Source organism: Phaeoacremonium minimum (assembly GCF_000392275.1).
Source record: "Phaeoacremonium minimum UCRPA7 unplaced genomic scaffold PA7_03_scaffold_496, whole genome shotgun sequence".
NCBI lineage: Eukaryota > Fungi > Ascomycota > Sordariomycetes > Togniniales > Togniniaceae > Phaeoacremonium > Phaeoacremonium minimum.
The window spans coordinates 1,379,782-1,398,392 of NW_006921398.1; the positions used below are offsets into that span (position 1 = coordinate 1,379,782).

General features: G+C 49.7%; 3 protein-coding genes across 3 annotated transcripts; 2 read left to right on the forward strand and 1 right to left on the reverse strand.

Annotated features, from left to right (window-relative positions):
• Positions 1–1,093: 1,093 nt before the first annotated feature.
• UCRPA7_7047 (putative duf967 domain-containing protein) lies at positions 1,094–1,715 on the forward strand (the record flags this gene model as incomplete). Its single annotated transcript, XM_007919582.1, has 2 exons — positions 1,094–1,174; positions 1,230–1,715. 2 exons carry the CDS (start codon positions 1,094–1,096, stop codon positions 1,713–1,715), a joined length of 567 nt encoding a protein of 188 aa, XP_007917773.1.
• Positions 1,716–7,012: 5,297 nt separating this feature from the next.
• On the reverse strand, positions 7,013–8,274 carry UCRPA7_7048 (putative alpha-ketoglutarate-dependent taurine dioxygenase protein; the record flags this gene model as incomplete). Its single annotated transcript, XM_007919583.1, has 3 exons — positions 7,013–7,260; positions 7,324–8,056; positions 8,113–8,274. The coding sequence occupies 3 exons, from the start codon at positions 8,272–8,274 to the stop codon at positions 7,013–7,015; spliced, it is 1,143 nt and encodes a 380-aa protein (XP_007917774.1).
• An 8,309-nt stretch (positions 8,275–16,583) lies between these two features.
• UCRPA7_7049 (hypothetical protein) lies at positions 16,584–17,331 on the forward strand (the record flags this gene model as incomplete). The annotated part of the gene is made up of 2 exons (XM_007919584.1): positions 16,584–16,973; positions 17,023–17,331. The coding sequence occupies 2 exons, from the start codon at positions 16,584–16,586 to the stop codon at positions 17,329–17,331; spliced, it is 699 nt and encodes a 232-aa protein (XP_007917775.1).
• Between the last annotated feature and the right edge of the window lie 1,280 nt (positions 17,332–18,611).

An 18,611-nucleotide genomic window follows, 5' to 3' on the forward strand; every position in this document is an offset into this window, starting at 1 on the left:
ATAGAAAAGCTCTATGCCTGGCATGGCTGTGTCATCATGCGATTCGTGCGAAGTCAACTATTAGTGTTCAAAGAATACCTCGACGTGAGGTTTGTAAATTGAAGAATTGGATAGGAGAATATTAGCTCTATGCCACTACTCGTGCAGTTTCTTGTCACACTGAAAAGTAAGCCAGACAGCAATCGCCGAGTTCTGAACATCCAGCTGTTGCACTTTTGGTAAACTTCAATTATGAAACTCTCAAAGCACAGTCACGTAGTTGCTTGTAGATAAATCATGGCATGTGAAAGATCAATGAACTCATTTCTGGCTCGTTAGGAATGATATCGCTATAACCCATCGACTTTCTAACGTCATTAACTTTATCGCATAGGAGTTACACTTGCATTTCGAGCCTCCAAGTAAATCGAAGGATAATGTATCGTTTCTGCCATCAAATAAAGTTTAGAAACGAATGCATACAGAGGTTTAGCTATCTCTGAGTTGAACCGTCTTGTTCATTAGGCAGGTTATCAGTAAATACAAAGCTTCGGTGATAGTGCAAGAATCACCCATGGAGCTTAGCCTTCAGGAACTATGTCTTACTATGATAATTCTTGCGGAACAACGCAAGAGATGATTTCTTTTCACCTGGAGGTTACTTGATTAGATCAAAGTGCAATAGCGGAACCTATTGACGATCGACAGTTATCCCCTGTTCCAAGTGAAACTCAATTGTGATTATTGTAAAGTATAACTCAGCAGGCAGCTTGCTGGAACACGAGCGATCACTCAGCTCCGACATATTATAAGAGATTTGAATAGCCTAACAGCACTCATTTTCATCATAGGTAGACTTGGCGGCCCTTTTTATTAACGGAGGTTGATTAAAGCTAATTGGACCCACGGGTAAGGGCGGCATGACCTACGTCAGGAAACCCCACAAGAGCACTTGGCTGCTGGACGGCCGAACTCCGGCTTCATTCGTAAGTGGGTCGAGAGCGGTTTCATTTTTCTGCTGCTTATATACCGAGATACTGAAGAGTTGTGTTAAACTTTCACTGTTGTATTGGTTGTCATCGAACAGCTGCATTTCCCCAGATCCTAAGCGAAGATGAGCCAGCAGGTTTGGACCCGTCGTGCAAGCGCACAAGTGCCGTCGGAGGACGCGCCTATCTATAACCCACCGGAAGACGTAGGTTGTCAAATACGCGCTTGTCCCCAAGAAGGGATGGCTAACCGTCATCCAGGCCGATGCCGTAAAGGCTGAGTGCGACTCATTCATCGTCGACTCCTTCACAGTCGACGATGCATGGGTTTTGGGCAACCTGCTTCGACAGAGATTGCTGCCATTGGCACCCCAGACGCCGACTGTGATATCAATCGCGCTGGCGAACAACAGTCATGTTCTTTTCCAGTGTGTTAACGGGTCAGGCATGCCCCCCGACAATGAGGTCTGGGTCCGCCGGAAGCGTAACAGTGTCCTCAGATGGGGCTGCAGCACCTGGTTCTTGCATTGCAAGTTTGATGCGGACGAAGAGGCTTTCGCTGCCAAATACGGCCTGAGCCCAGAAAAGGCCAGAGAGTATGCAATTCATGGCGGAGGTGTCCCGATACGCATCAAGGGAGTCGAGGGTGTTGTTGCGGTTGTTGTAGTTAGCGGGTTGAAGCAGCACCTGGATCACGGTGTCATTGTGGATGTTATCAGATCGAACTGGCAACCGCTCAGCTCTTGAGCACAAATGCAATTTCAGCTACCACGGCGAGAAGTAAAAGCACCGATAATAGTATGATTCCTAGAAATTGAATGATTGATGAGCTCAAAGGAATTAAAAATTAGCACTCAAGAACAAGTGCAACATTGATCTCTAACATGAATCTGCCGTACAATGTTATGCAGGGATTTATGCATGCATTTCAGGTCACACGATTTCATTAGCAATAAGGTCGTGCAGCCAGTGGTCCGTGCTTTTGCTTATCAGATAAGGCTTTCTCGGCAAGATGCGATCGGTCTTCAACAAACATCACGAGGGGCTCCTCTGAGAAGAAAGCGCCTCGCTAGACAGACAAGATTGGCGGTAAATGCACACTATGTGAGGCCTAGAAGCCGCTAGAGCTCCTCAATATGGACAATGCCTCAGAGACGAGTCACTCCAGTCCCGAGACGACTCTTCAATCCCAGGCGCGGAAGCCTTCTCGAGCAGACCGACCTTGCGATACCTGTCGAAAGCGAAAGTCGAGATGTGTCAAGGAACCGAATCAAGACAAATGCGTTCTCTGCTCCTTTCACCAGCGCGACTGCACTTATTTAGATGAGCCACAAAGGAGGAAGAAGAGGGGCCTCGATGGTGTCGACAACGATACCATGCCTCGAAGTGACCCTCCTGTGGTTGAAGAGCCGTGAGTGTTCTTGCCGAAACATAATCCAGGCACCATATCACAAGCTAAGAGCTAATCTCTTCAACACAACAGTCAATCAAGAAAGAAGCCAAGACAGACATCATCGAGGGAAGACTCTGCTGTCCAGCTAGGCGGAATGTCCAATGGCAAATCACTCCTTGACCGTACCCTCGGCCTTCACCGAACGACGCATTTCAAGTACATTGGACCAGGTTCATTACACGAAGGAGTGCTACTCGATCTCATACACATGTCCCAGAATAAAGGAAGCAGGGATAACGGCTCCAAATTTCGAAGAGTAGGGGACCAGACTACTTTTCTATCTCGACCAGATAGCCAGACTCTTTTCAGTGGCGAGGATGAGGAAGACCTCGAGGCAATAGAGCAGATAGTGCGACCCCATGGTCCCGGACTGGTTGATTTGTATTTTCGTACCGTTCATCCTAGTTATCCGGTCTTGCACAAGGGTGTGTTTCTCGAGAAGTATGCACGAAGCTATAAGGAGTTTTCGCCGCCTTTGCTCGCTGCAGTTTACCTCCTGGCAATGGATTGGTGGGAATATGATCACGACTTGTCGACGAAAGACAAACCAGACGGAGACACATTGGTAAAAGCAGCGACAAAGGCGTTGACGGCCGTGATTCACCGGCCAAAACTGTCAACCATTCAGGCGGGACTCCTTCTCCTCCAGCGATCTGGTGGTGACTCTTGGGTTTTGACCAGCCAAATAGTTGCCGTTGGCGAGGAGCTAGGACTCCATGTTGATTGCTCGACGTGGAACATACCCGATTGGGAGAAAGGACTGCGAAGGAGGCTTGCATGGGCAATTATAATGCAAGACAAGTGGGGAGCTCTGATCCATGGCCGCCCCTCCCATGTACTGCATTCAAACTGGCGAATGCCCCGAGTCTCTTTAGATGATTTCCCGGAGTCCGGGGCAGACCAAGATGAGAAAGAAGGAAGCACAGAAGTAGAGAAGGGCCGCCTGCTCTTCATACATTTAACACGACTTACCGAGATTATGGCTGAAGCCCTCGAGACGCTTTACGGTCCTGATCAAACCTGGAACGAGGAGATATTCGCTCGAAGCGGAATTCAAGGGCTCCTGGAGCTTGTAAAGCCAATAATTGTCAAGTTGAAGGAGTGGGCGAGTGAGATGCCTCTAGGACTGCGCATGGAGGATATCAAGATCAGGAAGCTCTGTTCCAATGGCTACCTCCATCTCTCATACTTCGTAACAGAGATCATGGTATATCGATTCATCGTACGGAATCTTACACCAAATACGCCGCAACATCTTCGAGACGTTTGCCGAGAAGCGGGAAAGGCTAGGCTGGAGCATGCAATGAACTTCTTGGAGGCCCTTCGGCCAGAGCATCTTCAGGGATTCTGGTGGTTTGCCTCACCAAAGTCACTTGCATACATCCGCACATATGGAGGTTTGCTTTGGGCGACTAGCTCCACTGATGAGGAGGCCGAGTTCTACCGGCAGAAATTGGACGACTTCCGGTGGAGCCTGAAAGTCCGCGCGAAAGGAGTCGGCTTCGTCACGACAGCCTTGCGGGAAATGGAAGAAAGCTTGCAGGATCTCGACATGAGCCAATCGCCTGTCGGCCGCCGCCTCGATCGACCCAACAAGACGGAATCCCATCAGCCAGCTCCGGATATAATGTCGAGTGTTCCCCAGCTCGGCACTGTAGGCATCGAATCCAGTCTCGAAGTTACACCCCACGATCACTTCTCTCTTCTTCCAAATACACCGGATTTTGGCCTCTTGGACCTGGATGCTGCTGCCTCTCATTCGTTCTTCGCAAACATCGGAGCTCAGGATCTCTTCTTCTCAGGCACCCAGCAGCCATGATTTCTAGAAGCATCTGGCAGAAGACTATATGGACTTGCTGCTCCACATTATATCGTGCCGCTATGGCTCTACGGCGTTTCAGCAGATCTGCTGGGGCCGACACTCGACAGAACGCGGCATCTGAAATTGCATGTGCCCGAATACTAGCGCTCAAATTTGAGGAGTCAATTATCGACAACCCCCTAAGAAGTCATGATAAGACGACGTCCAGCAGCTTCTTGTATAAAGTGTACACGCAAAGACAACGAGGAGGCTATCTCGGTTCGGTCGGCCATTCTCGTCGACTGTTGGGTGCATGCCACGCGATATTGTGGACAGCAAGAGCATTTCTCGCTCCCACGATTGACCAAAAAGCACCTTTCTGAAGAGTCTGAGCGGGGAAATGTCGTTTATATAATCTTAGCGTTGTGATACCCATGAAGCGCTCATTACGGATTGGCGGGGGTTGCTGTGCAATTGTCAATGCACCCCGATGAGGAGCTCTACATGAGCTGACACAGACACACCTTGATATGAATAGTAACGATTGGTTAATAATGAGAATGTGACGTTATTCAAGATCGGCCTGGCGGGAAGTTGTCGTCGCGTAATACCTGGCCTTCAGACCTGTCAAAAACGTAAAGGAAATGGCAGCCGTCCATCCAGGTGCAGTCTTGTTACGAGATAAAAGTCTCAGCCGGCAAGACCTGGGTGGAGCCGGCCCGTAGGCACCTTGAATGCGCTCGCCGGCGGCGCCCAGGGGATCAAGCCGCCGGCCATTGGAGGTTCACTCATGGCGTCGTGGAGTTTCGATTTGATGTACACTTCTTTATTGTTTATTATCATTCTGTGCTGCAGTATCAGACATTATCGCGAGTCTTATCTGTGGTATCTCTGTTGCGGAGCCCACCTTATCAAGCTTGATTGCAGTGCCCCGCAAAGCTGGAAGCAGTGACTTCTCATCATAGAGTGTTTATTTGAGTATCTCTCAGATTGTATATCAAATTGACCTCCAACCAAAGGTTGTAAAGACGGTTTCATTTCAGATGTGGCGGGAGAAGATCCAATCTCTGCGCCAGGTTTTGTAGCATCTGTCAAAGTTGTTTCTTTGTTCCTCAGATTGCCAAAGAGTGATGCCCGCCACTTTGCCAGTACAGTAAATACACGGCAGTTCAGCTGAGATACCAATACCTGATGAGGCCACTGCAAGCAATATGGCTTCCATGCACTGAATAGACCGGAGCCTTTGATATATCTGGTTAATTACAATTTCAAGAGTCAATCATATTGCTACGGTAATGTAGGACTTTGAAGGTGAAGGACGTGCTTGGACGAAGAGGGTCAAAGCTCCCCCGCCAATTGCCCCCCATCCTCTTCACGTGGCACCGCGTCGTCCACCCGTCCCTCCTTCTCCACCACCTGTGTGTATTGAGTGGCGAGCAGACCCTATCACTCGATGATCGTGATGACTTCACAGCTGTGAGGACTTGATCTCGTCGTAATGTCGCCCTAACCTCCCTGCAGGTATCTCCGAGCCCGAGTATGACCCGCAGCTTGCCGTGGAAGAAGGACGGCGGCGCCCGTCCGCGCGCTGATGTTCTCCGGGCCGATTCCCCAGCTCGGACCCCCATCGCTTCAAGGAGCGGTACGCCGAAGGGCACCCCTTTGGGAGCCCAGGTCGCCTCAGCTTCGAAAACAAAGAGTGTTGCTCGCCTCAGCCTTTCTACAAAGCGAGGTACTGCCTCACCTCTCTGCGCCAATGATTTCCATGCTAATCAAAGGAAAGAACGCTCACCCTCGACTTCCCCACCACCTGAACCACCTGTAGAAAGGTATATTGGACAATTTGTTTGACTGTTGCAAAATCGCTCACGTAACATATTAGCTTCATGGTCGAAGGTGCTGAGAATGATGATCGCTGGAGAATGGTGGAGGACGAGTTTCTCTCCGTGGCCAATACCTTCACTGTCCACTTGCACGCCGCTGAGTATCACCGACTGAAGAGCCTCGCCAAGGAGCAGAACGCAGACACCATCAACTCTATCTCGCGCCCAGTTACGGGAGTAATGACAAGCTCGGTTAAGAGACGACAAGATGCCGTTGCTAGGCTTGCGAAGCAGCGTAGAGGCTTGAAGCGCGCTCGCTCTAACGTAGATGAGCCGCAGTCCGACGATGATGATCGTAGACCTTGGGCAGGCACATCTCTCCAAGGTCTTTTAGATAGCCCTAGGAAGAAGTCCCTGCTCTTGACCTCTGTGACATCAGCGCTGTATGCGACGAGGGCTGCGGCTGGTTATCAGGGTAACAGCCCTTCAAAAGGAAGCAGGCGGTTCATCGATGCGCTTTCAGAGACCAAACCTCACTCAAACCCCTCACAGAGGCAGATGAAGGTCGACTCCGAGACGAGCGACGATAGCCAAGATCTAGATGGGCCAGTCTACCATCATCAAACCGTCCCGACTTCATCCAGCGCCACCATCCCTAATCGCAATCCGCACGATCAAAGAGGAGGCGGTTCACTAAACCACGAACTTCAGAAAGCGAACCGTTTGAATCGCGATCCTAGTCCTCAATCTCCTAATCAACCCGAGTCCGACAATCCTGACGATGGATTGTTCTTGAGGGACATCAAAGAACGACGAGAACGACTTGGGGGGCGGGGGCGACTATCGCTTGTTGATGTCACGATAAAGCAGGAGAAGCGAGATTGAAGCTTTGATTCTGCGCTTCGATTCATATAACTACCCCACATTTACAAGGCTTGTTTGCTATGCAGAAGTCTATATACAAGTTCTAAGCCTTGAACGGCGTCTCGTACGGACGTTCGGCTTGAGGAGTAATTCTTGCTAGATGTCGCCTCTGCCCGCTCTTCCAGTCGATGAGGGCAGAGTGCTGAGTTACTCGGTTGTCCCAAACGACCACAGTACCCTCCTCCCACTTCACTCTGGCCTGGAAGTCGGCACCGAATGCCAAATGGTCATACAGGAACTTCAGGAGGGCATCGGACTCCTCCTTCTTCAAGCCAACAATTTCACGGGTGACTAGATTCATTGTCAGTCGGTATGTTCTCGTCATCACTAGAAATCCTTGGAGCATATGCTTACACTGCGGGTTGATGTACAGGGCCTTCTCCCCTGTCGCGGGATGAGTGCGGACAATTGGGTGAGCATTGAAAACCGGCTCTCGGCGCTTGATGCTACCCTTGGCCACCGATGCGTTGACCTGCTCGATTCCAGAGTGGACCGCCTTGAGTCCGTGAAGTCGCTCCTGGAACAGGGGGCTGAGCCTGTTATATGCCTCCGCGGCGTTGACAAACAAGGTATCGCCGCCGGTCTCCGGCTTGTCCAGGATGTATAGGAAAGTGGTTCCCGGAGGCTGTTGCTCGTAGCTTACATCAGAGTGCCATGCAACCGAGCTAGTACGGCTGGCAAAGAACTCATCGGCTGACTTGTCACCGGCAGCACGATGAACGAGATGGATCTCAGGGTGGCCTTCAGGAGAGCCAGAGGTTGGATGGATGTGGTGACGGCCAAAGTAACCTCCGAAGTCGAGCGCGTCCTGGATGTTGAGATCGGCGAAGTCCTGCTCACGGAAAGCGACGACCTTGCGCTCGGCCACATAACGGGCTAGCTGGTCCTTGCCCTCCTTTGTCAACTTGCTTAGCTGGACACCGCGTACCTCACTTCCGATGGTGGGTGTGAGATCAGTGACCTTTGATTCCGCGGGCAGAAGGTCAGGGTACGATGTGTCGGCATCCTTGCCGTGCTCGTAGTGCTCGAACGGCTGTAGAGGGGCGTATTTCTGGTTCGGGTTCCATGTCGGCAAATAGTTCGGATACTATTCCACTCTTGTTAGGCTCGTGTAGCACATCAATGACAAGGACATGGTCTTACCTTAGCAGCTTGCCATCCCTTCTTGCCTGCTTCCGATTCCTTGTCAAAGCCTCGTGTAGATAGTTCCTTGTAGTCACCCGTGCCGCTCTGGGTAGAGTGCAACTTCAGCACCGGTGCCTCGGACACCGGGACGGTGATAGTCTCAACTGCGGAAGGAGCCATGTTCCAATATCTTTGGATTTTAATTGTCTGGACGTTACGGCCGCCCCTGAGGCATGATTGCTTCTTTTCAATGCCTTTATACCAGTACCGACAGCCGTACGTACATGCGGGGTCGCAATGACATTAATCTTGGGCCGATTGCGTGCGCCGTTCCTTTCCAATCAGATCAATTTCGGAGGCCAGATCGGGCGCGGCACCCGTCCACCTGGAAGCCCTCTGGGTCTATCCATGAGCACGCAAGTTGATCTTGGATGGCTCAAGATAAGATTCTTGCCCACCATCACGGCTGTCGGCTTTGTGTACGAATTTGGTGATGCGTGGTCGCCATTCGGGATGTCGCGATGTTGTTATCTGCGGGACGAATCACGTCATCGCGATTGCGAATGAGCCGCCACCTGCACCGTTAATTACCCGAATAAACACGACTCAACAGACATATCTATGAAAATCGAGAGCCAGTGATAATCTCACAGCTTACTTACTTCCTATAGGGACGAACCTGGTGTACCTACATCGTACTTCACGATTTGGTAATAAGCACATACAATAAACACTTGGTGAACTATACTCAGACGCAACGCTGAGATTTAATAGGACACCCAATACTAGTAAATCAGATGAGTATCATACTAATAAGAGTCCATTGTTATAGGCCACGAGGAATACCGTACTAGAGCATCGTCATTCCGATCTTGGATCTGGTCCTTACTGGCGTTCATCTTTTCCATCAATGATCTCTAAGTTTCTGAACTCGCTACAGTTCCGCTGTAAATCCTCATATTTGGTGTTTAAAGCATGTGCCTCCTTATCAGATCCGCCGTATCAGATTCCAGCTCTTCTGCCTCCGACTAACCTCAAGGCTGGCATATGGGGGTTCTTAATGTTTGTCCTTGGCCATACCCGTCATATGACGCTCAAAGCTGTCCAAAAGCGAGTTGAGATCTGTTCTGGGAGAGTTAGGGATCTGGATCATGACAGAATTGTTCCTAACAATGTTCAGCTGTGCCGGTACTGTGGTGTGCATGTTGAACTGGTCAAGCCCGGCTACCAAGATCTTTTGACATGCCTCAGGCTGGTATCTCAATATGGGCTGGACCGAGATGATTGTACATGAATCCACCCATTTCTGACCAAAATACACTGCTTGCTTTTGAATAGCCCCGTGATAACTTACCAGACACTCACCAGAGTTAAGTTAAGTCAATCACTTGCACTAAGTCCTGAGCGGCAATCCCAACTCCCGATCAATCTAATGATCTTGGAGCATCAAGTCCATCATATGAGAATCAGGAGACAACAAATGCCAAAATCCTCTTTGTGATTGGACATCACCGTTAAGAGTGGTGGAGTGCTGATAAGATTGTGCTCTATGATGCGGGGTTCGCCGACATGCTAGCACCAGATGCTTCTTCAACTTAAGTTCTTCGCAAGCCGTGTTCAAGTGTCTGTAACTCATCTCGTTCTTTCATATACAGTCCAAGTTCGGATTTTTCTTATATACAATGTTAGCAACATCGTTCCGGATTATATCGCCAAAATGCAGCAATGGGTGGAAGAGATTGGCGAAGAACGCCACGGTAGCTCCAATGTTAAGGGGCTCCACCATCTCTAGATCACTCATTCATACATCGACCATGACAGATGAAGATTTGAAGTCTATCAAAGTAGATCAAAGTAGATTGATGGAAACGCTTCATTACACTTGTGGATTTGGAACTGGAATGAGATGGGGAAGGTAGGCAGCTCAACTCCCTAGTTCTGGAAGCGTAGCAGCAGATCATTCGCTAATAATGATACAGTGCGCCGACTGAGACAGGGATGTCACGTCTGTCATTAACAGACTCTGACTGGCAAGCAAGAGACTGGTTTGCCGAGACAACGAAGGCTCTTGGCTGCACGGTGAAAGTCGATGCCATGGGAAACATGTTTGCCGTGCGGCCTGGTCGACGAACTGACGTCCCTCCAATCTTTGCTGGGTCGCATCTCGATACTCAGCCGGCTGCTGGACGATATGATGGGATCTTAGGTGTCTTGTCAGGGGTTGAGATGCTAAAGCTTCTTCAGGATCATTGGGTTGAGACCGAATATCCTATCGGAGTAGTCAATTGGACAAAGTAAGTACTTAATCAGGTTCGGGCATCGCGCTATACGCATTTGACTGAACCGTACTGATCATTGGCCATAGTGAGGAGGGCGCGAGGTTCCCTATTAGTATGGTCTCTTCTGGTGTCTGGGCGGAGGATATTCCCCTCGATCGAGCTCACAATCTCCAGGAGGTGGGTGGTGGCACAGCAACGATGAAGTCGGAGTTGGAGCGTATTGGCTATCTTGGAACCATGCCGGCCTCATACAAGTCGACACCAATGAGCGCTCATTTTGAGCTTCATATAGAACAAGGACCCATTCTGGAGAATGAGAAGCAGAAAATCGGCGTGGTTCAAGGCGTACAAGCATACAAGTGGTACACGATTGATGTTGAAGGCCGGGGTATGGGCTATTCACCACGTCTCATGAATGCTTCATGCAGCTGACTCTATCACAGCGGCACACACGGGCACAACACCATTCTCTGGACGAGCAGATGCCCTTTTACTTGCTGCTCGGCTCATAACTCATTCGTATCGCATTGCAACGAAGCACTCTGCGTTGGCTTCTACTGGCATCTTGACCTTGTCTCCGGGGAGTGTAAATACTATTCCTGGTAACGTTCAGTTCAGCTTGGATGTACGAGCACCGGCGGATGCAACAGTAGAGAGTGTTGAGGCTGCGCTGAAAAAGGATTTTGAGGCTTTAGCCCAGGGCCAGGATGTCGACGGCAATGGGGCAGCCTATCCCTCCTCACCACCGTTGTCTGTGACTTGGACGACTGATTCGGTGTCTCCTGCTGTGCTCTTTCACAAAGATTGTATTGATGCTGTTCGTGCATCAGCTGAGTCGGTTCTAGGGAACTCTTCATTGTACCAAGACATGACCAGTGGGGCTGGACACGACAGTGTTTACACCAGCCGTTGGTGTCCAACGTCCATGATCTTCGTACCGAGCAGGAAGGGCATCAGCCATAACCCCGAAGAGTATACAAGTCCTGAAGATTGTGCAATAGGGGCCGAAGTGCTGTGTCAAAGTGTTTTAAGATACGACCGCCTGATGGCGCAACGGGCAACCTCGTCATAATGTTATTCACTACTTTACGCGTCTCATAGCAACTAACGCGCTGTGATCAGTCTGTCATCCGAAGTCCAGGACACTTGCCCAACTTGGGTCGCGTCGATCGACCAGTGAAATTGCTCTTGCCCACTGACTCACTCTATCCTGACGCACCTGCCTTTTTCTTTTGATATTACGAACGCCACGTGGTACTTATTTCACCACATTTCCTCCTCCAAAAGAATAAACTCCTTCAGAAATTACAGTATTCAAAGAGTCTAGATTATACTAAGCTCCTTGTAACTTTAATAAGTTTAATAATCCCATATCCTTCATCCACGGAGATAACCCCTGCCTTCCCCAACAATCCTTCACTTGGGTTATTTCTTCTTCTCTCATACATGCACTGGGAAGTTTGCCCGGCGGCCTTTACCTGATCTCAGAATCTTGAGCCAAACATCTTAGGCTATGCTTTTGCGATGCTGAAAAACATTCCACGTTCCAAGAGATCCCCTTATTCTACTCGCCTCACTCAGCAGCACCCAGCCCACGATCGGTTCTCTCCATTGGTTGACTGTCACCAGCTTTCATGACACAAGTATGATCATTTCTATTTCTTTCGCCTCTGCTGCCTGCAGAACTATCTACAATCCTTCCCTGCTACACAGGCTTCCTCCAATATCTGGAGCAGGCGCGTTTTCCTTGTGGCCTTAACAAGCCAAGACTCAGCTACCTTCTTCCACGTGATCACCTGCGATCTTCACCTTCTCCAAGCTCAACCATCTCAGGCTGGGTTTCCCCTTCTCTCCTACCTGCCTTCTTAACCCTTCCTTTTCCGTCGCTCTTCATTGGTGTTGGACCATCCACGTCTGTCATTTCTTGCTTTTCCAACCTTGGAACACCACCTTTTCGCGCCTTCAGCCTTGTCAACTGATCTTTACTTCGCCCTGTCCTTCTGCCCTTCCTCCCAGTACCCGCTTCCCAGGTTCGATTCTTCTCATCTCCTCGTTCCTTCGATGGCCAGATGTTTACTTTCCAACCTTTTTTTATTTAACTCCCAATACTCGCCCTACTCCTTATCTTACTCATTACAACTGCCATCACACATGCTTTCAGTCGTCTTCTAATTGCACAGACCACCCACATCCCATTTGGATCAGATCCCTACAGCACATGCATCTTATCTTTCCCTTCTTCTGTCTTTTCCGTATCAAGCCCCTTTCTCCCAGCTCCACCCATGGGTGCAGCTCGCTCATCACCTCCACGTCTCGTTGCAGACACCGGCCATGCAACCTCACCTTAAAGGCAGGTTTTCCACTCAGAAGTGCCACCTTTCGTATCTAACCGAGATAATTCGACCTGCTCTTTCTTCTTCTGACAACCCATACTCGTGATATCCTACTGCCCCTCATATCCCAGCTACTCTTTGTTGCCGCAACTATCAAGGGGTGGCAAGCGAGGTGTCGACCACCTTTACTCAGAGATCCACGAGTTCTGCCGCGCCGTCACAAACCATTTCGTCTTTCAAAGCGACATTCTGTGAGTAAATTCAACAGCAAATCTTTCTCCCCATCTTCCCTCCTTCCCTCCTTCCCTCCTTCCCTCCTTCCACTCTTCCCTTCTTCCACTCTTCCACCCTCCATCTCCCCTGTCAACCATTCCACCACCATTCTGACACCACATTGTTGTTTTATACAAGCAGTGTTTGTTCAATTTGAGCCTAGGCTAGCCTGGCAACATGATCACCACTTCGGTAAGTCCAGAATTTTCTACATCCAGACATCGCAACCCAAAATCAACGGGACCTCGCCGATCCTTCTTGAGAGTGTAAGTCATGGCAATACAAGCCCGTCCCACTGGATTCTCAACCTCTCTGCCGCTGCTTTAGCCAAGAATTTCATTTCTGCTGATGAAGCCTGAGAATCCGCTGGGACCTGCGTTGCGGCCACATCAACCGCTCAAGATTGTACTATCTGGCAATACGAGCAGCTAAGGCCCACTTCGGTGTCGCCTTGGTGCCACTTCGTGTGGCTTGGTTTCTAGAAACCATGGATGTTGGGTATTTTCAAGTCAGCTTCATCCAATGCCCGTGCAGGCTCGCGGGTCTACCTCGGGAAGGCGCGTTGCGTACACCCATGCGATGTTCCTGTGTAGCTCTACACAACCCGAGGTAGTAGAAGTGCGAGGGCTCGTTGATTTGCTCCGGACTATTGTGCCACACAATAACTCAACCGCAATACTCACGATGGCGGACTTACCAGTGGATTACCCCTGCTGACTGGATGTAGGACACAGGAAAGCATATAGTCGCCACGAACGCCGCATTCATATAGAAAAGTGGAGGAATCATGGCACCACATGTCGAACAAGCGCAGAAGGAGTTGGCGGAGCAGATTGGAACGATGGGGTTGGATGTTATTGAGTGGTATTTTGGGTATATTGTGCCTGAGAAATTTAAGTCGGCCTCTATGTCAAGTACTGCTCACTGATTTAAATGCTGATTTAAATCAAATCTTCTCAAAAAATTGAGTACCCTCCAAGTTGCCTAAAACATTGAGTGAGTTTACCAAAACACACGAGGCTTCCCTGAAATTTGACGTGGTTCCTGTAAAGACGTTCGAGTCCACGCAACTCAGCACGTAGATCGATGTTGTGAAAAGCAATGTCGTGTAGCTGCCACTCTACATTCGGGGTTGTATTTCTTGCAAATTCATTTCCATGGTCTCGTATTGTTTTCTAATAGTTAATTGGTGTGTTCGCGGTCATTCTCATGTCGATTAAGGCATTGTATATCCTCTCAATTCTAGGCGGACCAAGATGCCCCTGGCCCATCGACCAATGACGCTCAAGTATTAAGGGCATTGTCCTCGGCCTCTAGTCCGACGCTTTTTGAGATGGGTTCCATGATGTCCAACTCGAGCCCCCAACTCCTCCACTTCTTTCGAGCATTTTGGAGGCAGTCTTCCCCAAGGGGCACCCTCAAGCAACGGCGTATCTTATCATCAGTAGCTAGACCAGTACCAAGAATGACTTCCAACAATATCTCTGACGCTCTTTGTGTGTTACCCAACCTCCTGTTACCAAGATCTTGTGTCATTTTGATCATCGTATCGGCTGGGGTTCCCTCGTATGCCTTGGTGATCCCCCTTTCTGGGAGCACAATGGTATTGATGAAGTTGGTTTTGAAAGAACCCGGCTCGGCAATTATGACGCGGATGTTGAAAGGTTCAAGCTCATTTGCCAGCGCCTCCGACATGCCTTCGACAGCAAATTTGCTGCCGGCGTAGAGTCCTCGGCTCGCAAAGCCAACGAACCCGGCTCCGCTGGTCACGTTGACAATGGTCCCAGAGCCTCGGGTGCGGAAGCTCGGCAGTACCCCGCGGATTGTGCGCAGAGTTCCGTGAAAATTGGTTTCCATCTCCGCATGAGCCTCATTATCACTAGACATAAGAGTTTAGATACTTATTTCAAGGTGTCTCCGGGTTAATCACTAACCTGATGTCTTCCACGGGACCAAGCAGGGCATAAGCTGCGCTGTTTACTAAAACATCCACGTTCTCTTTCTCGGCAATTTCCTTCACAGTAAATTCTGCAGAAGGATTCGAAACGTCAATCTCAAGCCATTTGCCTCCAAGCCTTTCAAACTCTTCGGTCGCAGCTTTAGCCCTGCTCGCATCTCGTGTCGCCCCTATTACTTGATGGCCACAGCGAAGAGCGGCAAGCGCAAGTTGCAGGCCCAGACCAGAGCTTGCACCAGTGATGAGGAATCCAGTCATCCCGATATCCGTAAATCCCAATGGTTTCAACTTTGTTTGTGACGACGAAACTCCTCTAGATCATGATCATCCTGGTTCGATATTAGGCGAGGTATTCTACATATGGCCATGAAGGAATACTAGGAAGAAGCCATAAGCCCGATATGTCCGGGACTAACTCCAAGGCAATGGATGTACTTGTGATTTACACAACAATTGTTCCTAAGCTCGCGTTCGAAGATAAGACATTATATACTACTCGCTACACTAGCAAATCAAAGCGATAAATCAAGTGGACGGGAGTTCTCCTCATTTGAACACAGCCGGCTGATCTGACCGCCCACATATCAGGTAACTTATCCTCGACAAATTGCAAGCTCAAAGTTGTCGTTGAATATTCTATGATTTCCATTTTGATTTCGCTTTCGCATTTTATTCTTTAAGGTGTTGATTAGTCTGTTGGGCCGAATAAATGTGCATTGAAGCCATAGCCTGTAAGTGAATCGGCAATGGTTTCTGTGTTCTCGAAGGTGAAACCTGGATCAATAAAATTCCCAATGAACTCGAACGGGCCTCAAGACTACAAAAAAATGCTCCCAAAATTGAGATCTAAATCAGGTTCATTGGTGATTTAAATGGTCATACAGCCTCAGTGTTCCAGTAAAATAGGTAGAAAGTTGACCCGCATGCTCCCGACTGTTGTTTAAGATGCAAAAGTTTCAGGGAATAGGGGTTCTTTGAGGGTCAATCTGGAGCCCAGCATCTTTTTTCGATGGCTTTATCCTAGAAGGTCCCTTATTATGTGCGTGCAGGACCCTGGACGCGGCGAGGAACGAGAGGAGGCTTTGTACTGCCAAAGTCCGGGGCCGAACACCTAGGTCCGGACCGGGGGTGGGGTGCGCGGACGGTGGATTGAAGGAGGACGTGCGCTTTTGTTCCGCGGCCCCCCTTTTGGTGTAATTACACTAAGACCACCTACTTGATCAATGATGCTAAGACCTCATTCCTCCATCCAATGGACACGGCGACTTTCAAGGTGGCACATATTCCTATCATGAATCACCACCGCTTACCAACACGGGGTCCCAGCGTCAAGCAAATGATGAGTCGGCCAACCATATGCCCATTATCATGCCAGTTGCCATAGGAAGTAGCCGTGGCTGCCGCTGCGACGACGTCACCATAACTTTTTTCAGGAGGGTAGTTCTCGGCGAATACTCAAAGCCTTAGCAATGAAATAAATAACCTGCAGCAGTCTTGCTTCGCATTATAATGTCTAGTACTTACTCGGGCAATTGAAGGATGATCCAAACTCTACGATTCTCAAGAACGTTGAGAACTACAGGAGTGTCTTCACCAAATAAAAGCTCGAGACTCTCTCAGTCGTGCTACACTTTTAATACCACTAGAATGGCTTCCACCACAGCTCAGTCGACCGCCGACTCTGGCAAGGTTAACTTCCCTACTGATGCTTCCCTGCCGGGCGAGCACTTCGAGGTCCGGCAGACTCACCCGACCGGGGACTACACGCCGGACCCGGGCAAGTCGCTGCCGATTTCGCCGGCGCGCAAGGCCCTCATTGACGACATCATCGCCCTCTACGAGATGAAGCCGACGATCGAGCGCGTCAAGCGCTACACCCCGGACTGCGTCTACAACGACCAGTTTGTGTACGCAAATGACCGCTATAAGATGGCCGGCCAGTGGTTTGCCCTGCCGAAGCTGTTCAAGAGCGCAAAGAGCCACGGCTACCAGGTCGTGACCAACGATAGGGACTTGATTCAATTCAGACATGAAGAGGTAATACTGCTTGTGCTACTTGTCCCGATCGTCGCTAATCGAGATTCAGGAATGGACATTCAAGATCATCCCGAAGACCGCAGTAATAAACGCTCTGGTCAGCCTGTCGCTAGACCCTGCGTCTATTGACTCGGACTTCATTCGTGTAAAGTATCACAAGGATCAGGCGAATGACAAAGACTACTCAAATGAGGGCTTGGGAGCGACTTTCAAGAAGTGGCAAGCTGACAATGTCGCAAAGAACATGGACAGTTCTGAAGTCGCCGCGTTCGAGGCCGATAAGAATGCCGGAAAGGAGGAGAAGCGGCAGTACGGGACAGGGAAGAAGGAGGGTGATGCACCTGTGAAGGATTTGTAAGATCACCGAGATGTTGCTCCAGTAAACGAACCACGAGTTACCCTTTGTATCGGCTCTTAGCCCAGACAAGATCGCTTGAAGACTACCATAGGTATCTACCAAGCTCTGATGACATCAATATGCTATTCATCCTCAAAGTCACGCCAACCTGCTGCAGCGAAGTACACAGTTCAGGGAAGTATCTGATCCAGGCATACTTTTGTGGCCAAGTCTCTCCGAATTGAGGTTTCAAATTGAGAAGCTTGAAATTCGGGAAGCGGCCATCCTGCATCATTAAGGCAAGGTCGCGGACAGGATCGATCATTCCAGCGGGAGCATTCACCATCGTCAGTTGCCTGATCGAGTCGGGCAAGGTCTGTACGAGAAACCCCTCTTGATTGGACATCCCATGGGCTTTCCAGTGGTCGAGAAGCGACTTAGATGCCGGGGAGTCCATTTCCAGCTCCTCTAAACATTTGAAATATCGGAGGAAACAGGGATCATCCTCAGGTGAAATATCAAATGGATATACGCCACCTGCGATAGTGATTGAACGTAGACTTTCCCGCTTTTCAAGCAGGGCCCGCCAAGGCGTGAGAGGGATGGTAGGTATCGGCCTGTCATAACCATACTCACGGTCTGGAGTGCGGGCGGTACTGAGGAAGAATATCTGCAGAGGCCCACACTTTGAGATGATGGTAGCGAGGGCAGTTGGGTGCACGTAGCAACTTGTCAGGATCAAGTGGTGTATGTTCCCTAGGCCCTGCAGTGTGGTTGGCTCGGTGAGCATGAGATGATAGTCATGGTCCGAGTACTTTGAGCAGCTTAAGCCGTAGGTAATCAGCGTCTCGATATTTGGGGCCTCGTGAAGAAATTTGGCTAGATCCTTGCAATCGGTTGACGAGGAAGCGATGTAAAGCTTGCGAAGTTTCGGGAGTGGTGAGTAATGGGAGTGAGCCTGGGGTGCTAGCAATGGCACAGCTGAGGATCGGAGGGCGGCCAAATTGGGGGTGAGACTCAGGACCATTCCAATGACACTCCTCTCAGAAACCTCTTGCTCTGGTATCATCGCAGTGTGAGTAAAGATCTGTTCAGTCGTGTCGCCCATCACTAGCCGCAACTGCTCGACTAGTGGACGCTTGAACAAGCCAGCAAAAGATAGGCCGACCTCACAAACTGATACTCGCAGATCAGGCCGGTCGATGAGGGACCGCAAGAAGAGAGTAACCCGGGACTTGGCTTCGGTGTAGCTCTGGAACTTATGAAAGAGAATCGGCTGTGCTATGCGGTAAAGGCGCTTG